A 19,723-nucleotide genomic window follows, 5' to 3' on the forward strand; every position below is an offset into this window, starting at 1 on the left:
TGGGGTATATTTATTATTAGTTAAAATTCGATAGATTAATTTTAATTTATTATAGATTGTAAATATAGAGTAAGTCGAATAATATAGTATTATTAAGGGGCGAATATTTAGAAAGGGTATACTTAAATTATATTACTAAAGAAAAAAGAATTGTTTCCCTCCGCTAACCCTTATTACTATTACTACTATATAATTATTAAATAGTACGATCCTATCGGCTTACTATTAAGGATTTTACTATATAAATTCTTAGTTGGGTAATAATTAATATATACGGCTATAGATAGTAGAAAATTCGGGATCCTATCCATTTTCCTATAAATAAGCTACTAATTACTTAACTAGTAGTTAGGTTGGTGACGATTAGCGAATCCTAAGTGTTGTATATTTTTTTTCTACTTTATATATTATATTTTTATATCGTTTAAATTCGCGTACTTAACCCTTTTTTTTTTTTCTCTCTTCCCCCCACCTTATTTTTAAGTATCCGGTCTCTCCCTATCGATATACAATAGCGATAGATAAGGTTATAAATAGTAGATAGTTGATTTTAGTTAGGTAATTAATTATAGATGGGTTCGGTTTCTCTTTGTTTTCTTCCTTTCTTCTAGGAGGTATACGTTAAGAGGATAGGCAAAATACCAAGTAAAATTATAATATATTATTATAAGTATATCTTTAATATTGTATAATAGTAGAAATATATATAAAGGAGAATTTTTTTTATAATGTAGTTTCGTTTATAATATAATTGTACGTTAATTATATTTCTACAAGTTAGTATCCAACTACTTTAGGGCGTATTTATTATTAATTAAAATCCAGTAAATTAATTTTAATTTATTATAGATTGTAAATATAGAATAAATTGAATAATATAGTATTATTAGGGGGCGAATATTTAGAAAGGGTATACCCAAATTATACCGCTAAAGAAAAAAGAACTATTTCCTTCCGCCGACCTTCGTTACTATTACTACTATACAATTATTAGATAGTACGATCCTGCCGGCTTACTATTAAGGATTTTACTATATAAGCTCTTAGTTGGGTAATAATTAGTATATACGGCTATAGATGGTAGAAAATTCAGGATCCCGTCCGCTCTCCTATAGATAAGCTACTAATCGCTTAATTAATAGTTAGGTCAGTAACGACCAGCGAATCCCAGGTGCTGTATGTTTTTTTTCTACTTTATGTATTATACCTTTATATCGTTCAAGTTCGTGTGCTTAGCCCTTTTTTTTTTTTCTCTCTTCCCCCCACCTCCCCCCCCCCCCCCCCCCCCTTCCTCCGCTTGGTTTTAGAGCTGAATTCGCTCAGCTCCTGTGATGGTGCGTTGAGTTGGTTGTTTACAAGGTTAGGGGTGAGTTGGGATGGGTGAACGTGAAATGGTCATGGAGAAGTCAACTGAACAAACAAACGCATAGCGGGGTGAAGATTCTTCAGACACGAATCATAAAAGAACATGGAACATGGCCTGGACGTTGCTTACATGCTGTGGGATCTGCTCCTAAACGTGCTCTGTCTACAATCGTGATCGCAAACGCATCGCCGGTAACCCGTCTTGTGCCCGTGTATGTCGTGGCCTCATACGTGCCACCATCGATACCGAGAATGCCAAACAACTCATTTGTTGTCACTAGTAACTGTCTGTCATTATCCCTTTCTCCGACCCTAAAACATGCACCCTCCATCGAATGATACGCAGGTGAGGATAGACAGGTAAAGAACAACAACACACACTCTCATATTATATCATCACCTACTATGATGAAGTTGAACGCACCAAAACACAAACAAACAGATGAGAAAGGTACAGATCGACGATGCAATTATGGATATCATTTCATTGTCTCTTCTCTCTTTCTTTCTAAGTTTAGGGCGTGTTCGGCGACTGAAGATAAGTGGGGGGAAAAACACAACAACGACGCACGGTCCCTTCTCTTTCCGCCATCTTCCCCTGTCCCAAGTAAGTGATCCTCAATTTTTTGCAGGAGGAATTCGGTATAGTTTTGTTATTTCCCTTTTTTGTACGCTCTCAGAACCAACCATCCATCCATTCCCCTCAGTTTTATTGCTGCTGAGATCACTTGAAAAAAGAAAAGAAAAAAAAGTAAGAAAAGCAAGACTGTTTGAGGCATGTTGATGAGTGCCTGACGAGTAGAACGCTTGCGTGCCTTTCTTTTACGTCGGCGCACGCGGTTTCCGCAAAACCATACACAACAACGAAAATAACCATCATCGGCGATAGGATAATGCTGAACCCTTCATAAAAGCGCGCGCCCTTTCTGTAACATAAATAATTCCTCATTACAGGTATCGCTCGTTCCAATGTAACACCACGCCCGCCCGTGTACTTGTCAACTCCCAGATGAGGATAGAGGAGCAGAAAATCAGAACAACAACCCCAGTCGAGATATCTAAACCCGTACGCCAGACAATGCAAGAGCTGAGTAACAATTATTGATGGGAGAAGAGGGTGGTTCCCCTAGTAAGGCCGTTGCTGCTGAGAGGGACTGCGGCTGCTCTGCCATGAGTGACGGATCGGTGCTCCCCTATCGATGTCCCGACGATGGCGATAAAAGTTGAGTCGATCGCCATTCTCGTAATAGTTCGGGCGCCGCTTGGGCTCCTCTCGTCGCTCTTCGCGCCGGTCCTCGCGCCGGTCGTCGCGGTAAGGGTCACGAGATCTTCGATCGTCGCGATCGCTGGCAATCTCGCCATCTTCGAGATCCTGGCGGCTCGGCTTCTTCAGATTCTGAGATCTGTCCTCCTTGTTCTCGCTATCCTTTTTGCAAAGGTCGCCGAACATGCGCTGGAGTCTTCGGCCCGACACCTTGACCTCACCGATGGGCCAGATCGAAGAAAGGAATTCCCTGTATCCATCGTTAGCCAGTGTGAAAGCACAATCTGAGGGAGTTTCTAGACTTACCAGAACTGTGGCTCCAAACCATCCAGCGGGTTCTTCTCCTCCAGCTGCTTAAGGAAATTACCAAATGCCCGAATCTCCTCTCCCAAAATTTTGGCGCGTTCTTTGGCCGCAGGAAAACGTTCCTTAGAGTACATGATGCGTTCCATGTTCGCTTTGAGGGGCCGAAGTAGAGACCAAACAAGTTGGAAGTTGTCCGAGCTATCGATCTCATCATTATTCAACTTGGCAAGTTCATGGAAGCGCTCCACCGCTTTCTGCCTGTCCCGCTTCCATTTCTCCAATGTTTCGGGATCGACCTTGGGTGCCTTGTCCTTCTTCTTGTCGAGTTTGCTATCTGTACCACGACGTTCGTCTTCCACCCGACGATGCTTCGAGCTGCGCTCTTCGTAATCATCGGTGTACTTCCGTTTGTGGTCAGGCCTGGGGGTCCCCCGGTCATTCGCGTTGCTGAGAGTCCGATGGTGGTGGTCCCGGTGAGGAATAGACTTTTTAACGCCCAATGGTGCAGGAGACCCGGAGATGGAGCTAGCTTCACCGCGTCGATGGCCGTTGTTCGTGAGAAGCTTCTTGCTCCGATGGTGGTTCTCCACTGCCTTCTTAGCGGCAGCATCATTAGAGTGCTTGGCCAACAGAACAGACAGGAGATACTCGGACCTTCGGACCAAATGAACAGCACCAGGGGATTGAATCCCTACAGCCTCCGTCTTCTTTCGTTCTTCCCGTTTGTCGACACGATGCTCCTCCAGGAAGAACTTGTCGTGCATCTGCAACTCAGGATCGTCCCTGATTTGCGTCCACGCACCAAATCCGTACCTGTCGATTCCAATAAGCAGCATGGCATCCTCGCGTGCACCCCAGTCGCAAGTATATGCGGCAGCCTTGGAAGCTTCGGGAAGCCTGAAACTGAGAATGTCTGCGTGCTCCCGGAGGACGCGACGCAGGAGTTTGAGCTGAGGGGGTCGCTCCACGACAGTCTCTGCGTTGACTTTCCGCACCTCGCCAAAATCGACAAGTACAGCCTTCTTATCCTTCTTCGCCAGTGGCTTGCCAGCCCTGGCTTCTTCTTCGCGAAGTCTCTCGTTGTTCGCATCTACAGCGCGGCGACTGATAACGACAAGGTCCTCGATAATAGACTTCAGAAAGTCCCGATCTCTATCACTAAGGCGGGCATCCTGGACAACCTCTTCTTCGCGGTCGTCCAAGGAACCGTACCTGAAGAAGGCCCTGATAAGGTTTCGGGTTTCTTTCTCATTGAGGGGGCGTTTGGGATCAGAAAGCAATGCACGTTGCTCTTCGAGCTCTTCCTGCTCTTCCCTCTCGCGTTGTCGCTTCTTTGCCAGACGCTCAGCTCGATCGTTCTCTGCGCTCTTTTTGGAGCCTTTCAACGCAGCTTTTCTAGGAGCATTCTCCTCTATCGTTTTTGCCAAGTACTCCTCTTCCTTCTTTCTATTTTCCTCAGCCTTGATGGCAGCAAGCTGCTCGGCTGGAATGATCTGATCCCAGTCAAGGGCGAGATCGTCAACTTTGACATCGGTGACCTGCATCCAGTTATCCCAGTCGATACCACCACTGCTCAGGTTGATCTTGTCATCGACATCAGTTTTGGTAACTTCGGCATTCTCGAGGATAGCATCGATATCGAGCTGCTCCAGCTTCTGCTGGTTGCTAGATTGTTCGAACAGGTTCTGGGAACGCATCTTGAGGATCATCGAGATATCCTCAGCGGTCTTAGCCTCGTCCATCTTGAGGCCGCGCTCCTTGAACTGCTCTTTGAGAGCCTTGCCTTCATCTGTCACACCGGCCTGAATGGTAAGATACTCCAAGAAGAGCTTGTTGCGGGCTCGCTTTACAACTTCCTCTTCAATAGTCTGCTTGGCCACGAGGCGGTAGACATTAACAGGTCTTTTCTGGCCGATACGGTGAGCTCGAGCCATTGCCTGAAGATCGGCCTGGGGATTCCAGTCCGAGTCATAGATGATGACAGTATCAGCCGTCATAAGATTGATTCCAAGGCCACCGGCGCGGGTAGACAAAAGGAAGCAGAAATCATCGCTGCCCTCGGCGTTAAAATGATTGATCGCCATACGTCTTGGGCCGGCAGGAATGGTACCGTCGAGTCGCTGGAATTGATATCCGCGAACACGGAGATAGTCACCCAAAATGTCTAGCATCTTGACCATCTGACTGAAGATCAGAACACGATGTCCGTCCTTCCTAAGTTTTGCCAGCAGCTGATCAAGAAGCATCATCTTGCCGCTACTTGTAATGAGACCCTTGATCTGGTCTTCACGGCGTGTGCTGCCGTTGAGGACACGCTCCTCGGCACCCTGGAACATGTACGGGTGGTTACTGACTTTCTTCAGCTCCATCATGATGTTGAGCAACGATTGCTTGTGGCCGTTGCTCGCGTCGCTGAGGGCAGCATAGTTGCGTGTGAGAATGTTCTTGTAGTAGTCAAGTTGCACGTCAGACAACTCAACTCGGATGATCTTTTCGGTTTTGGGGGGGAGGTCCGACTCGACCGTCTCCTTGGTGCGACGCAAAATGAAAGGAGCGATTGACTGATGCAACTCGCGGAGCTTCTCTTGGGTCCTGATACGCCTAGCCTCATCCTGTTCTTCATCAGTGGGACCTTTGTTATCTGCGGTAGACAACGCTTCAAGCTCCTCATCAATGACGACCTTTCCGGGGTTAAGGAAGTCGAGGAGGGCTGAGAGTTCGGCCAGATTGTTCTGAATGGGTGTGCCGGTAATGAGGACCTTGCAAGGAACGCCGAAGTTGTTGAGCTTGATGTAGAGCTGTGACTCTCGGTTCTTGAGACGGTGGGCCTCGTCAACAGCGAGAACTTGCCATTTGATGTTCTTGAGATGATCCGCATCGGCCAAGATGTAGTCATAGGAAGTGACTAAGACATTGAACTTGGTCTTCTTTGGGTTACCATCCACAAAAAGTTCGTAATCTCGAATGTTGGACCGAGCTGCCTCCGGGCCCAGGTAAACGACGTAATTGAGATCCGGAGCCCAATGATTAAATGTATCGCACCAAGCGGGGATGACGCTAAGAGGAGCGACGACAAGGAACGGTCCTTCCTGGCCGCGTTCATTCCGTAACCAGCTGAGGAACGAGACGCTTTGGACAGTCTTTCCCAGACCCATTTCATCGGCTAAGATGACGTTGTTGCCCCTTACCCAGTTGAGAGCAAGGAAGTTAAGGCCTTTCATTTGGAACTCGCGAAGCTCGCCGCCCTTGATATAGTCAGGCTGCTTCTCCAGTTTGGTCATCCTCGACCGGGTATCGGGGTTAGTTTGCTTGCGGTCAGACTGCCATGACCGGTTGCATCGGTCGAGGAACTGGTTAATCTTGTCCTGAGCAAGTTCGGCCACGAGAGACTCGGCTTCCCAGGTGCACTCGTCGTATTGCAGGCCCTTCCACTTGATGTAATACTCGGTGCCCTCATCACCGTCTCTGACAGCCACAACGCGCTCGACCTTTGTGTAGTCTTCGAGGGCCTCTTGCTCACGTTCTCTATCCAGGTACCACTGCTCTTTCTGCTCCGGACTGATATCGTCGCCACCGAATTGCATCTCCAGTTCGTACTCAACAACCTTCTTGTAATAGTTTTCGAGGCGGCGAAAGCCTCGGAAGCCTGCGACAGTTTCCGTAGTTTCCCAGGTGTTGTGGGGATATGATTGTCCCTGCCACTTGATGAAGTATTCAAAGTCGTGTCGCGTAGAATCCACCGTGACCTCGACACCCTCCTTAGGACGATGACCGAGGATTTTCTCGATGTATGGCGAGTTATCCTCGACATTGGCAGACCAGTAGTTGGGGGTAAGCTCGGAGTCGTCCTCTTCATCTTCTTCGGCGTCACTTTCTTGGTAGGCACCGGCTGAGACCTGGGCGGCCCGACGGCTAGACCATCTCTTTTCGCTAAAAGCCAAGGCAGGGTCCTGTTCTTGTTGCCTGCGGACCTTTCTTTGGAAGCTGCGGGCTTTGGCGCCTCCATATGTGTCCGAGTCGGAATCATCGATTGAGGGTTGGCGAGCAGGAGTGCCACGCTTGGAAGCTGGAAATCACGACAAGTCAGCAGTGAAACAAAATGCCGAGGAGTATGACGGATGAAAACTTACCAGGCAACGAGCGTTCAACCCGACGTCTCTTCGCAGGCTTTCTAGACACCGGTGTGGCATCCGATTCGGATGGTTCATCTTCTTCATCTGAGTCGATCTGTTTACTCAGTTAGGAGAGGCGTAACGACGAGAGCTCATCTTGATCCACTTACGATCTGCGCACGGCGTTGTGTAGGGCGTGACTGTTGTAGGTCGTTAGCATGGTATAACACAACAAGAATGCGGGATATTCGTACACTCCTCCTCAACCCATACAGGGCAGGATTCTCTCTGATGTAATCATCCTCGGTCGCGTGGGCGACTTTGCGCTTCACGACGGTACGGGACGACGAGGCAGACACGACTTCGTTGCTCTGAGCAGACCTGGGGCTATCGGGGGCGTCAAAGTCTCCGTCATCTGACGCGTCGTTATCACTTGCTGAATCGGACGCTTCCTCGAACGTCAACTCGGGTTTTTGTATCGGCGAGACAGCCTCGTCGGCAGGCTGATACGACTGGGCGTCGGCGTCGTCATTTGGGTCGGCCTCGGCGGCATTAACGTCTGAAAGGTCGCTCGTGCTTTCGGTATCGTTGGTAAAGTTGAAGTGGCTGTCATCCGCCGGCGGTGACACATGCCCGAACACCGGACCGGATTCGGGAGATGTCGACATTTTGAGACTTAGACGCGGAGGCTGCCTGCTGTAAGACGACGATGTCAGCCAGCGGTACGCGTCATTTACGAATCACTACTTGGGGCGATGGAAAGAGGCCACTCTTGCGACCCGGAATCATCAGAGAAATCCGGTATCGGGGTAGCGGACGACCCTCAATGATGATTGTCGCATTGGCTCGCGTGTAAGTGATGGAGGCAAGGCTGTGGATGATGAGGCGGACGGCGACGGCGATTGCAGTCGCGTGTGGGCGCCCTGAGGGCACGGGAGAGCAGGCCATGGTCTAGGGCAGCTGTAGAGGCGATATTCATCAAGAATCGACGGTCTGGCGACCTCTACAAGCTGGTAGACGATGGATATCAAGGGCGACGAGGCCCGCTTCGATGGGCGAAATGATGGGGAAAATGCAAGGCGAATACGCAGGGCAGGGCACGCAGTGGGCAGTGGGCAGTGGGCAGTGGGCGGCAGTGGCTGGACTCACAAGTCATGGAAGAATTAAGAGCCTCCAGGCAGCAGACTGCAGAGTGAATCTTCAAGCCCGAGATTCACAATCGCGGTGCCGTGGGAGGAGTGGTGGTGGGGGAAATGGTCAAGGCCGGAGACCCTGGGAGGGGGCTGGCAGTGGTGATGGTGTAGCGGAAAATCGCAGTGATGGACGGAGGAGAAGAATCCATGAAAATGGTGAACCAGAACCAGCAACACCAGTGGGCCACTGCCTGGCTTGTGCTTCAGACGAGGCCCGCTTGCCCTCAACTCAATGCTTGCTCAGTCCCACTTTCTGATTGGTCAGTTTCGTTGGAAGCAACCTCCGAACTCAAGTGTGGGACCGCCACATAAAGGTTCCAGCTCCGTAATTACCGAAACCGAAATGTAACGCGTGTCTTGTGATCTGACCACTTCAATGATGTTCTCTTTCACTGGATGGTAGCGCCAGGAGGAAGCACACTTGCCTAATCCAGTCCGATGGGCGCTGTCACGATCCTTGCCCGTTTTGCTCACAACGCACGAATTTCAGTTGTGTGACGAAGATCTGTAAGATCAATGTTTCTTGTAAGTTTGGGTTTGGAAAGAACGAATAACAGGACACAAACCCAACGCGGCTCGAGCCTGGTCGGATATCATTGCTGGAGCTTGCCAGCTCGTTGGTTGCCCACTCCGATCGTACCCTTCCAGACGGCGTGGGCGGTGTGAGGCAGGCGAGAGCGGGCGATTCCCGATTCAATTGCTTGGAGGTATGTATGGTTATGACCGCTCAGCTATCAGGTTATACAACACTGGAAGAAGTTCAAGGATGGAATGTGGTTGATATAACAACAAATGATTCAGAGAAGTGTTGTTGTCGGTTGATGGCACATCGACTGTGTACCGGTGCGACTTGGGAATCAACAAGGTGGGAAAGATGGAAGATGGACGACAAGCTGAGAATACTCCCGGTACGTGGACGTCGCCCGGTTTTTCTAGGTAGGCATGCTGGCGTCGAAGGGGTTTTCTTTGTCAGCTCCGGTGCAGGTGCCAGCCATGCACTGGTCTCTCCTGGTGCTTCACTTCAACTTGGTACACCGCGAGCACCGGCACCAAGGTGATTTGGATGATTTCCCGCCACTGGAGCTCCGGCTCGAAGAGAACCTACTGCGAGCCGACGCAGGCAAACCCAGGCAGGCAGTCAGGACGACAACATCTTGTAGGTGATTGTGCGGGGCCACCTCTATTTAACCCATTCCACAAACGTAATCCGAGAGCCTCCAAAAGTGTCAAAGAGAAACAGATATACCTAATCAAAGATTTTATCCTCGTCTCATGCCTATCCGACCAAAGAAATACCAGTCCTAAACTCCCTTCAGATTATGAGTATGTCCAAGTGGGTATGGTAGAGGCACCGCTTCCCTGGCGCAGCTGGAGCAGATCCGTCCAGGACGATGGATCCACACGATCCCGTGCTGCTGGGGCCACCAGCCTTCCTTGACTGCCAACATTGACCTCTGTCGGCAACTATCTTCAACGTCTTGATGCCGATGTCATTTCTGCCTCGACAACATGTGGAATAGACTGCTATCAGAGTAGATTGGTTGTGAGTCACTGCCCGGCCGGGGCGCAGGAAACATATGTCGACAGGCAGCCAGAGCTCTGTTCGGAAGTCCGGTTTGATGTCAGTAACCCTGCGCCTCTCTGCATCGTGATCGTTGACGGCATCCGTGATGCTGCGAGTGATTTCCTTAAACGATACGGTTGTGGGAGGAGTCCGAGCGCTTCTAGTTGTCAACCCTAACTAGGTAACTATGCACATCCTCCTACCGAGCGTCATGATCAAGCTTGATGTCGTCGGCCATACAAGTACTCCCCTCCAAACAAACAATACGCTGCCATTGACGCATTATCTTTAGCCGAGGGAGTACTAGATATTAACGCTCACTTGTGAAGGATGGGTCGGATCTGTTCATCCACGGAGGAAACTATCATCACCTGGACAGAGAAAGTGGCAATATCAATGAAACTGTCTAGTCATCATCATCCGCATTATAGTCGTCCATTGGAAGCGATGACCATGTATTCGGGAAAATAGGCGATGTAAGGCTGTGTTCAGCAGATCTCGGATCTGTTTTGGCTGATAATGAGCACAAACTGACTTCAGCAAGACATTAAGTACACGCCCATGATTAACCAACTCTCCACGATGCCACTTGGGTCACTGTAAGAATCTTTGGGCAGAAGTTGTCCTGAAATGAAGGGGAGATCAATGGGAAGCGGAAACAGAACAAAGGACAGAGGAACAATAGTAAAAGTGGAACCCAATGTGGACGACCACTTGCGTGAACATCAGCTAGATACTTGGTGCAACCGCAATGATAGGATAGTAGAAGCTCCTGTCATGTTATGGAATTCTGAGACAGAAATCATGGGGTGGACTGAGAGTTCAGCCCGACTGGGGAGATGGAATTTAGGTACCTACTACTTATATGGAGGGTCGTTACATACCTACAAAAAGTGCACACGGGGCACCTAAGGCAAGCAATGACAGCGAAACAGGAACAGTGGGCTTTCACCTGGCATTAGATACCAAGGTAAAGTTGGTACCTTTAAGAGGTAACCTATCAACCGTGGCACATTTCAGCTTACACCTCTTTTGTAGCTCCAACCCTGCTACCATGTTGGTACATAGCGTTGCGGGGCTAGAGGTACCTAAGTAGGAAGCCCGACGACCTACCTTACTTCACATCAGGGCAAGCGGGGTCTTTTTTTTTTACGATCCGCCCTGCCACCAGACTCGGCGCACGGTGCAGCGGTCTCGACATTTTTTGAGACGAGGGAACTGACATTGTCCACAACCCAGGCGTCGACCCACGTTGCCTCTGGAGAAACTTAAGAGTGTCAGCCTCCTCCGCCTTGTTTGGCCCTCTCCACTCTGCTCGTAGTATTCCGAGACGTGCGGCATCTTGAGAATTTCTCCCCCTCCCCCATTTCCCGCTTTGCGCCTAGGATAGCGGTCCGCCCACAGTCACCCATCTCGATCAGTCCGCAGAGCGAAATCACAGACAAGATGTCGGACAAACTCACTCGGTGCGTTTACGATCCCAAGGCCGCACGCGTGTGTGCTCTGCTTGTAGAAGCATCGGCCGATACTGGCTTGTGCTGGTCTGGCTGTATGCGCTGTCTGGCTTCCACCTTGCTGACCTCGCCTGTTTCGTATCTGTAGTATCGCTATCGTTAGTAGCGACAAGTGCAAGCCCAAGAAGTGTCGCCAGGAATGCAAGAAGTCATGCCCTGTTGTGCGCTCCGGTAAACTCTGTGTAAGCTTCCCTCTTCTCCATAGTCCTCGTGCGGTAACAAGACCAAACAGCTAACTGCTCTCTAACAGATCGAGGTAAGATCTCTCCGGACCCCTTGCGATCCCCGTGTTTTGCGCGACAACACCCTCCTGACATCCGATATCTAGGTGTCTCCCGAGTCGCGCATCGCCTTCATCTCCGAACAGCTGTGCATTGGTTGTGGTATCTGCCCCAAGCGCTGCCCCTTCGGCGCCATCACCATTATCAACCTGCCCACCAACCTCGAGAGCCAGATCACCCATCGCTATGCCGCCAACAGCTTCAAGCTCCACCGTCTTCCCATGCCCCGTCCCGGCAACGTCTTGGGTCTTGTCGGAACGAACGGTATCGGCAAGAGTACCGCGCTCAAGATTCTCTCCGGAAAGCTTAAGCCCAACCTGGGCAGGTACGACAACCCGCCTGACTGGGAGGACGTCATCAAGTACTTCCGCGGTTCTGAGTTGCAGAGTAAGGAATACGGCTCACCTTGGAAGGAGATCAGAGGATTGACAAATCGCAGACTACTTCACCAAGCTGCTCGAGGATGACCTGAAGGCTGTTGTCAAGCCCCAGTACGTCGACCAGATCCCCAAGGCCATCCGCACCCCCGACAAGAGCGTCAAGTTCCTGATTGAGGGCCGCCGCTCTCTCGATAACCTTGACGAGGTTCTCGACACCCTTGGTAGGTTCCACATGCTTTGCGCTTTGTGATTTGCTTATTTGGACGCCCTGGCTGATCTTGAATAGAGTTGCGCCACATCTACGACCGTGATGTTACCCTCCTTTCCGGTGGTGAGCTCCAGCGTTTCGCCATCGGTACCGTTTGCGTTCAGAAGGCCGATGTCTACATGTTCGACGAGCCTTCCTCGTATCTCGATGTCAAGCAAAGATTGAGTGCCGCCCGCATCATTCGCTCTCTCCTCCGGCCCGACGACTACGTCATTGTCGTCGAGCACGATTTGTCTGTCCTCGACTACCTCTCCGATTACGTCTGCTGTCTTTACGGTCAGCCCGCCGTATACGGTGTCGTCACCCTCCCTCACTCCGTCCGTGAAGGCATCAACATTTTCCTCGATGGTCACATCCCTACTGAGAACTTGCGTTTCCGTGACGAGAGCTTGACCTTCCGCATTGCCGAAGGCACTGAGGAGTTCATCCAGGAAAAGTCGCGCGCCTTCAAGTACCCTGCCATGGAGAAGACCATGGGCAACTTCCACCTGTCCATCGACGCCGGTTCTTTCTCTGATTCCGAGATTATCGTCATGATGGGTGAGAACGGTACTGGAAAGACCACCTTCTGCCGTCTTTTGGCCGGTGTTCTTAAGCCTGACGGCACCAAGAGGGTTCCCGAGATGAAGATCTCCATGAAGCCCCAGACCATCACTCCCAAGTTCGAGGGTACCGTTCGCCAGCTGTTCTTCAAGAAGATCAAGGCTGCTTTCTTGTCTCCTCAGTTCCAGACTGACGTCGTCAAGCCTCTGAAGCTTGATGATTTCATTGACCAGGAAGTCAAGCATCTGTCCGGTGGTGAACTGCAAAGAGTTGCCATTGTTCTTGCTCTCGGTATTCCTGCTGATATCTACCTCATCGATGAGCCTTCTGCCTGTACGTGAACCTCTTTCCCACCCCCTTAAGATGCATTTCTAACCGTCTTCCAGATCTCGACTCCGAGCAACGTATCATTGCCTCCCGTGTTATCAAGCGTTTCATTATGCACGCCAAGAAGACTGCCTTCATCGTCGAGCACGATTTCATCATGGCCACTTACCTTGCCGACCGTGTTATTGTCTTTGATGGCAAGCCTGGTATCGACGCTCACGCCAACAAGCCCGAGTCTTTGCTTACTGGCTGCAACACCTTTTTGAAGAACCTTGATGTCACTTTCCGCCGTGATCCTACCAACTATCGCCCTCGCATCAACAAGCTGAACTCTCAGCTTGACCAGGAGCAGAAGCTCAGTGGCAACTACGTAAGTTTTGTTTCTGTTTCAATTTGGAAAAGTTCTCCCATCCTGCGACCTCATACTAACATTGCTTTCCCCTATAGTTCTTCTTGGACGATCCCGAGAAGAGCAGTTAAAGACGGTGTCTCCAATGATGTTCTTCCCAAGAATAATAAGACTAGCGGCAGAGGCAACAATACTAAACGCCCCCGTCGTTGTTATGATGATGCATCGGATTCCGGCGTTCTAGGCGTCCAAAAAGAAAATGGCAGTTCCTCCATTCATTGCGGCGCCGGGGATGGTAGCGGTAGCGGCGGCGGCGGTTCTGGTTCTGATCTCGAAACTGTCTCTTCCTCTTCCTCTGAGGACGACGCGCCGAATGATTAACCCCGGCGGCGGCAGTCAGTTCCCTGTTGCCTGGTCCTACGAAAAGAGAGAGATATACCCCTCCGTCACATGTTTTGTGAGAAAGTTTGCGCTGTCTTTTTGGTTTTGGTGAAACCCTTGCTTGAGGGTTGACTACAACAGCGGACGGGGGGAAACCACCAACCTGGATTGGAACTTTTTGTAGATTGAGGGGCAACGGGTCAAGCAGGGCGACTGCCGCCGGAACTCTCAGAACCAAGTGGTTGTTTTGAGGGGACCAAAGCACAAAGAATGGATTAAGGGGAGGTTTGCAAGAGAGGCGATTGACCTGACTAGTTGATGAATACATATTGAATTTCAAGTGGGAATATCTGAATTGTTTTTGTACACATACACATATATGAACTGCATCCATTCAAGTTGTGGTATCGCGCTTCTCTTGCCGCCGAGCAAGCATTCTTCAGGACGAGAAACGCCTCGTCCCTTATGTACTGCGCTGCGAGGACAAAGGCAGAGGCGATTCTAGATCAGACAAAGTACCATCCCGGCGCGCGAACTACGAAAGACTCCCAAAAGCCCAAAGACAGATTCATCTTACCCCTTGGTCTTGTTCACGCTTTCCCAAGCCGCAACCCTCCTTCATGACAGTAGCACATGCTACCCAACCCGCATGACTGACTTATAGCGGCTGTTCGATGATGCAAATTGGGGGGGAACTCAATAATCTAACACTTCCTTTACACTGCCGCCACCACATAAGTATTTCTGGTATTGTACCTACCGTAGAAACAGGATTGGCAAACCTCTACTGCCAGAAAACCAGGTTATCTGGGCGTGAGCAGAATAAGCACAGTCCTGTAAGGCTCACGTCCGGCTTCCTGTACAGAAATGTGTGCATGTGTGTGTGTTAAGGTGGAGGAGAGCCATATTCTCTGGTCGGGCGGGGGCTTGTCAACTCGGCCTTTTTGACTGTAGGTACCACTGCACTTACTACATTCAAAAACTGGGCCAGTAGAGCACATTCTTTCTGTACGTATGCTGCCTAGGTACCTGCCTCCTATGCTTACTTACTGTCAGGCGCCCAAAGAGGGATAGGATAGTCTTTTACCAATCTGGCGCGAGTTTCTACGGTAGATGACAGGTCGGTCAGACGGACGGACGGACGGACGGTGTCCAGGCGCTGAAGCCGAGGTAGGTATTCTCTCAGCAGTTGCCATGCTGCAACACTCGTACTCATAGCTCGCCTTAGGTAGGCAGTACGGAGGCAGTTGATTTCATGGTTGAAGGGGCGTCTGAATAACAAGCCTTTCTAGTTCGATCGCGATCACGGAGTGTGACATTATTACAAGACTGGAAGGAAGGAGACAAAATATCTTGATCCCGTAAGTAGCGCGGCCAAGCCATCCATGCCATCCAAATGTGCTGGCTTGTTTATCTCTTTGTTAGCTTGATACTCTTGCTATTTGGGACCAGATCGATCCTGAGCTAATCTTTGAACCCTTGCACCTGAGTTGGAATATTTCAAGACAGGTCAGGTCAAACTTAATTCATGGATCGATCGGTGCGCATGAACCGGATCTGACAGCGCCTAGGAAAGTTGACCCAAAAAGTATCGAGCTATCAAAACAAAACAAAACTAGTCTTGGACTGTGTGATTGAGTTTGTTCCATCCTCATCTGGACAAAGTTCGTCTAGGCCGGCTTACATTAGTGCTTCAAAAATACTTAGCTACCACGGGAGCTAAACGATTCTGGACATGGAGTGTGATACGATGAAGCAGGGAGCAGTGAGGATGATCAAAACGAGACGACAGAGAGATGGGCGAAGCAATTTGTACTTGCTCGATTTTTGAACCTTGTTTGTGCTATTGTTGCTACATGATCTTTCGTGGCTGTAGTTTCTTCCCAGGTTCCTTTCATGGTTTTGGGGGTTCCCAATTTTTTTCCCCTTCATTTTTCCAGTTTTCCCAAAAAAAAATTTATCGACTATTTTATTTATATATATATATATATTTTTCTTGATGTTTTTTGTTTCTTCACTCCCGTTTGCTTCGCTTCCCATGATCGTTGCTTCTACTACTTGGAATGCACTACACGATAAATAGTCTCACTTGAGCGTACAGAAACCATTCTACTCACCTGAAAGACAAAATGATGTGTAATCTTCTTTCGGCCGTTAGGTAGTCGACGATTCAATAGTAGGGTAGGAAGCCAAAGTCACCAGTACATGATGACATATACAAAGATTCTGGATATTTAAGCAACTTTACGACACAACACATTGGATCGGGAGGATATAGTCTACTCACCGATGATGGACAATGTCTGTTAACACTCGTCTATTAACACATTAACTATCCAATCGATCGCTCGTTCTATCCAACTTTTTTTTGTTATGCGCATAGTTTTCTACCTGGCCAAAGCCATAACGAAGGCGGATGGAGAGAGACAGAAGAAAAAGACAATTACAGAGAAAAAGATTTTGCTATTGATGATTAGGGATGGGAAGTGGTGGTGGTAAACACGTACGAGAGTACTTTCAGACTGCATATATAGCCATCCGGACTTCCCAACGCTTTCAAGCGGAGGTACACATAACCCTTCCGTAACCCCGACAAATCCTGGCTTGGAGCCAGCCTTGAACGGTCAGGCACTTAGTCCTCCTCGATCTCGCCCTCTTCGCTACCCGCACGGACGGCAGCGGGTGGCGGCGGCGTTTTCTCCTTCTCTTGCTGTTTTTGGGGCTGTGGCGACTTGACGCCATCACGAGCGGGGCTAGTAGCCTCATCCTTAACGGCGGGAGCGGTGGCGGGAGCGGCAGGGACGCCGGCGGCAGGAGTAGCGGTGGTGCTAGGCTCGGTCTTGACTCTCTTCGCCGGGGGCCTGCCGTCATGGCGGTCGTGTTCGTCCTCTTCGGGGCGGGTGCGGCGGGATGAGCTGGGTCTCTCGTCACCATATGGCAGCTCATCAACATCGCGATCCATTACTCGCCTACGATAGATTCTCTCCCTGTCCTCATCGCGACTGCGTCGTTCCCGGTCATAGTGGTTGAGCTCGTCGTGGCGAGGGCGTCGATCGTAATCGCGGTCGCGGTCACGTTCACGGTCGCGGTCTCTGTCCCGGTGATCGCGATCCCTCTCCCGGTCTCTCTCCCGGTCTCGGTCCCGGTCTCTGTCCCTGTCTCTCTCGCGATCACGGTCACGATCACGGTCTCTTTCTCGTTCACGATCACGGTCACGATAGTCACGACGATCACGATCACGCTCGCGATCGCGATCCCTATCTCTGTCTCGAATAGAGTCATGATGACCATCTACTGACCTGCGGTCCGAAAGCAGACTCTCTGCCATGCTGGACTTGCGGAAATTGCGTTCCCGCTCGGCGATAGCCTTGCGGCGGTCCGCCTCGTACGGATCGTGTTCTGGACTGCGGCTGCGAACGGAGCGTGCGCTGCTGCGGTGAGAGCGCTCACCTCTGTCCCTATACAGGTCGCCGCGATCACGACGACGCAGTCGGTCTCTTTCGGCCTCTTCTTCCTTTTCCTTCAAGCGGCGAATGTGTTTTTCGAAGGCACTGCGGCGAGCCTCGTCGGACGCAACAGCCTTAAACTCGTTGCTCTGAGCAATGCGACCCTCTACCTGCTCGTAAGTTTCATTGACCGTGATGGGAGGTTCCAACCTCTTGAGGTATGAACGAAGATCGTCCAAGGCACGACGCTGCTGGCGTTCAGAATGCTTGTCGTCATCTGCTGACCGTTTGGCCTTCTTTTCTTGAAGCTGTTTTTCAGTAGTTAGATGTTCGTTCCCGCATTGGGTAAATGTAGGTCACTTACACGCTCGAAAATAAGCTCAAGAATATCGCGCTCAATGTTAGCGGTGCGGCGGTCATCTTTCACAATTGCTTCAAACTCTTGGAAAGTAGTCTTGGGAGTAACCTCAAACCGTTTATCCTGCCATCCTGCGTTAGCGAAGACCCGAAAGTAGGCTTTTGGTTTCCAGTGTACTCACATCAATAACATCCAGGACATCATTCCTGGTGGTTCTCAAGGCACGTTCTTCTTCCTCGACAACGTCCCAGAACAATTCCATGGGGGTAGAGCCGGGCTGACCGGCCATAGCCAAGTACCTCTCATCGTGTTCGAAAAGAGGGTAGACCTTGGACCACTTGGATCCTGCTTTGATCTTGCCATCCTTCCTCAACTCAGCGAGAAGAGCACAGAAATTGTCGCGGTTCTTGCGTTCCTTGCGAAGCTTCTTGTTCTTCTCCTCTTGCCTAGAGTCGTTGAAGGTACGTTCTAAAGCCTTGACGTGGTTTTGAAAAACGGTCAGGATATCATACTTGCTGAGGGACTTGTACTTCTCATCCTGTTGGAACTCTGCAGTGCTCTCAATAGTGCCTTGAGCTTCAGACCACCTAGTGTAGGGCTCAAGGTCAAGTTTCGGGAGAAGCTCAATCAAGCCGTCCATGGCACTCTTGCGCAAAGCAATCTGTTGATCCTTGTGTGCCTTTCTAAGCTCAACCCGGTAGTCCTCAAACAACTGGCGTCGCTCATTGTCGTCATTGGTAGATCGGAAGATGGTCTCGCCCTCGATCATGGGCCGAGCAGTTTTCCAGCGTGTGTAGTGCTTGATTTCCGGATGGCTCCGTAGCATCGTGGCGAAATCGGCGCGTAGCTTAGTTAGTCTCTCCTTTGCACGCTCCTTATCCTGAACAACGACATCATGGCAATACTTCTCGAAAGCGGCCTTGCGATCCTTTGGATCCTTGATAGCGCGGAACTGAGGATCCTTGACAACAGCTCGGAGGGTTTGCTCCCAAGTCCAATCGGGTTGGACGCCACTGCGTTTCAGAAGTTTAACGAAGGCAGCCTCCGCCTCCTCTGGTGTCGCGTATTCCGGATCGGCGGTCGCAGGAACGAAAGCTGGAGCTGCATTGTTGTTGTTGCCAAACGTCAACTGACGCGACTCTCCCAGTGGCTCTCGGTAGTCGCGGTGGTCGCGGTGGTCACGGTGGTCACGGTCCCGATCCCGATCCCGATCGCGGTAGTCACGATCACGGTCACGATCACGATAGTCACGGTCGCGATCGCGGTCGGGGCGGTAGTTGTCAGACTGACCGCCTCCATATCCACCTTGATGGCCACCTCCGGGAGCCGAAAAAGGACCGGTAGGAGTACTGTTGACAAAGATGTTAGTTACTGAATTGCCTGACCGAGGGCGCATGGACCAAGGACTTACGCAGCGCTGGTCGGTGTCGTGGTTCCGACACCAAGAGCTTGCTTGTAGACTTCAGGCATCTCCCACGAGCTTTGCTTGGTTTCAGTGTTGTACCAGTACTTTTTGCCGCCCTCGGCTGTATATTCTTTCCAAGGCTGGTTGGCGAGCGCACGCTAGGAGCTTGTCAGTACTTCTGTTTCGGCGATGGACTGCGAGCGCCATTCACATACCTCGGCGGGAGTCATCAGCTCCTCCGGCTTGGTCCATTGCGTGACCCTCGTCAGGGAGTTGTAGTAGTATACACGTCCATCAGGCGTACGGTGGTCTTGCCAGGTCAAGCCTGGCTGCGGGAACGGCCCGCCGGGCAGCGGATTCATCGTGACTGAGTATGTGGTCGATACTGAGAAGATATGTTCCTTTCCGTAGATATTTCCGCCCAGTTATAGGTGGTCGGGGATCCGGAAGCGATGCGGTCGTGGGGTTGAAGAAATCTTTCGAGGCTGCGAATTGGAAGAGGCCGGGACCCCAAGAAAATGCGCGACAGGCGAAAGAGTGACGGGGAAAATGCACGGATCCACTGCAGTTTGGCAGTTTGCGGTCCAGCGATTTAAATGCCAAGACCATAGCCGGGAAGTGCGTGGCACAGACCATTCCAGCTTCCGTGGGGCTGTGGATTGCTCAG

General features: G+C 50.5%; 3 protein-coding genes across 4 annotated transcripts; 1 reads left to right on the forward strand and 2 right to left on the reverse strand.

Annotated features, from left to right (window-relative positions):
* Window positions 1-1,823: 1,823 nt before the first annotated feature.
* crf6-1 (chromatin remodeling factor 6-1) lies at window positions 1,824-8,364 on the reverse strand. 2 transcript variants are annotated; one of them, XM_011394764.1, is made up of 6 exons: window positions 8,197-8,364; window positions 7,302-7,743; window positions 7,218-7,247; window positions 7,066-7,162; window positions 2,936-7,001; window positions 1,824-2,879 (listed from the first exon to the last, which is right to left on the reverse strand). In XM_011394764.1, exons 2-6 carry the CDS (start codon window positions 7,713-7,715, stop codon window positions 2,492-2,494), a joined length of 4,995 nt encoding a protein of 1,664 aa, XP_011393066.1. In that variant the 5' UTR covers window positions 7,716-7,743; window positions 8,197-8,364; the 3' UTR covers window positions 1,824-2,491. The 2 variants fall into 2 exon arrangements, with proteins under 2 accessions (XP_011393066.1, XP_011393067.1); XM_011394765.1 differs by lacking the exon at window positions 8,197-8,364 and having other exon boundaries at window positions 7,302-8,066.
* Window positions 8,365-10,966: 2,602 nt separating this feature from the next.
* On the forward strand, window positions 10,967-14,293 carry NCU03061 (translation initiation factor RLI1). Its single transcript, XM_958776.3, has 8 exons — window positions 10,967-11,270; window positions 11,407-11,500; window positions 11,569-11,574; window positions 11,647-11,986; window positions 12,039-12,200; window positions 12,266-13,123; window positions 13,177-13,487; window positions 13,565-14,293. The coding sequence occupies exons 1-8, from the start codon at window positions 11,251-11,253 to the stop codon at window positions 13,595-13,597; spliced, it is 1,824 nt and encodes a 607-aa protein (XP_963869.3). The 5' UTR covers window positions 10,967-11,250; the 3' UTR covers window positions 13,598-14,293.
* Window positions 14,294-15,813: 1,520 nt separating this feature from the next.
* On the reverse strand, window positions 15,814-19,606 carry NCU03062 (formin binding protein). Its single transcript, XM_958777.2, has 5 exons — window positions 19,272-19,606; window positions 19,063-19,214; window positions 17,833-19,000; window positions 17,658-17,774; window positions 15,814-17,601 (listed from the first exon to the last, which is right to left on the reverse strand). The coding sequence occupies exons 1-5, from the start codon at window positions 19,416-19,418 to the stop codon at window positions 16,480-16,482; spliced, it is 2,706 nt and encodes a 901-aa protein (XP_963870.1). The 5' UTR covers window positions 19,419-19,606; the 3' UTR covers window positions 15,814-16,479.
* Window positions 19,607-19,723: the final 117 nt, after the last annotated feature.

The sequence above is a fragment of the Neurospora crassa genome, linkage group I, assembly GCF_000182925.2.
Source record: "Neurospora crassa OR74A linkage group I, whole genome shotgun sequence".
Lineage (NCBI taxonomy): Eukaryota > Fungi > Ascomycota > Sordariomycetes > Sordariales > Sordariaceae > Neurospora > Neurospora crassa.

Coding starts and splice junctions, on each gene's coding strand:
- crf6-1 (XM_011394764.1), bottom strand. CDS start 7,715: ATGTCGACATCTCCCGAATCCGGTCCGGTGTTCGGGCATGTGTCACCG. Junction 7,002..7,065: donor GGTTGAACGCTCGTTGCCTG/GTAAGTTTTCAT, acceptor CGTGATTTCCAG/CTTCCAAGCGTGGCACTCCT. Junction 2,880..2,935: donor GGTTTGGAGCCACAGTTCTG/GTAAGTCTAGAA, acceptor CGATGGATACAG/GGAATTCCTTTCTTCGATCT.
- NCU03061 (XM_958776.3), top strand. CDS start 11,251: ATGTCGGACAAACTCACTCG. Junction 11,987..12,038: donor CCGCGGTTCTGAGTTGCAGA/GTAAGGAATACG, acceptor GACAAATCGCAG/ACTACTTCACCAAGCTGCTC. Junction 12,201..12,265: donor CGAGGTTCTCGACACCCTTG/GTAGGTTCCACA, acceptor GATCTTGAATAG/AGTTGCGCCACATCTACGAC.
- NCU03062 (XM_958777.2), bottom strand. CDS start 19,418: ATGAATCCGCTGCCCGGCGGGCCGTTCCCGCAGCCAGGCTTGACCTGG. Junction 19,001..19,062: donor ACGACACCGACCAGCGCTGC/GTAAGTCCTTGG, acceptor CTTTGTCAACAG/TACTCCTACCGGTCCTTTTT. Junction 17,775..17,832: donor ATGTCCTGGATGTTATTGAT/GTGAGTACACTG, acceptor GCAGGATGGCAG/GATAAACGGTTTGAGGTTAC.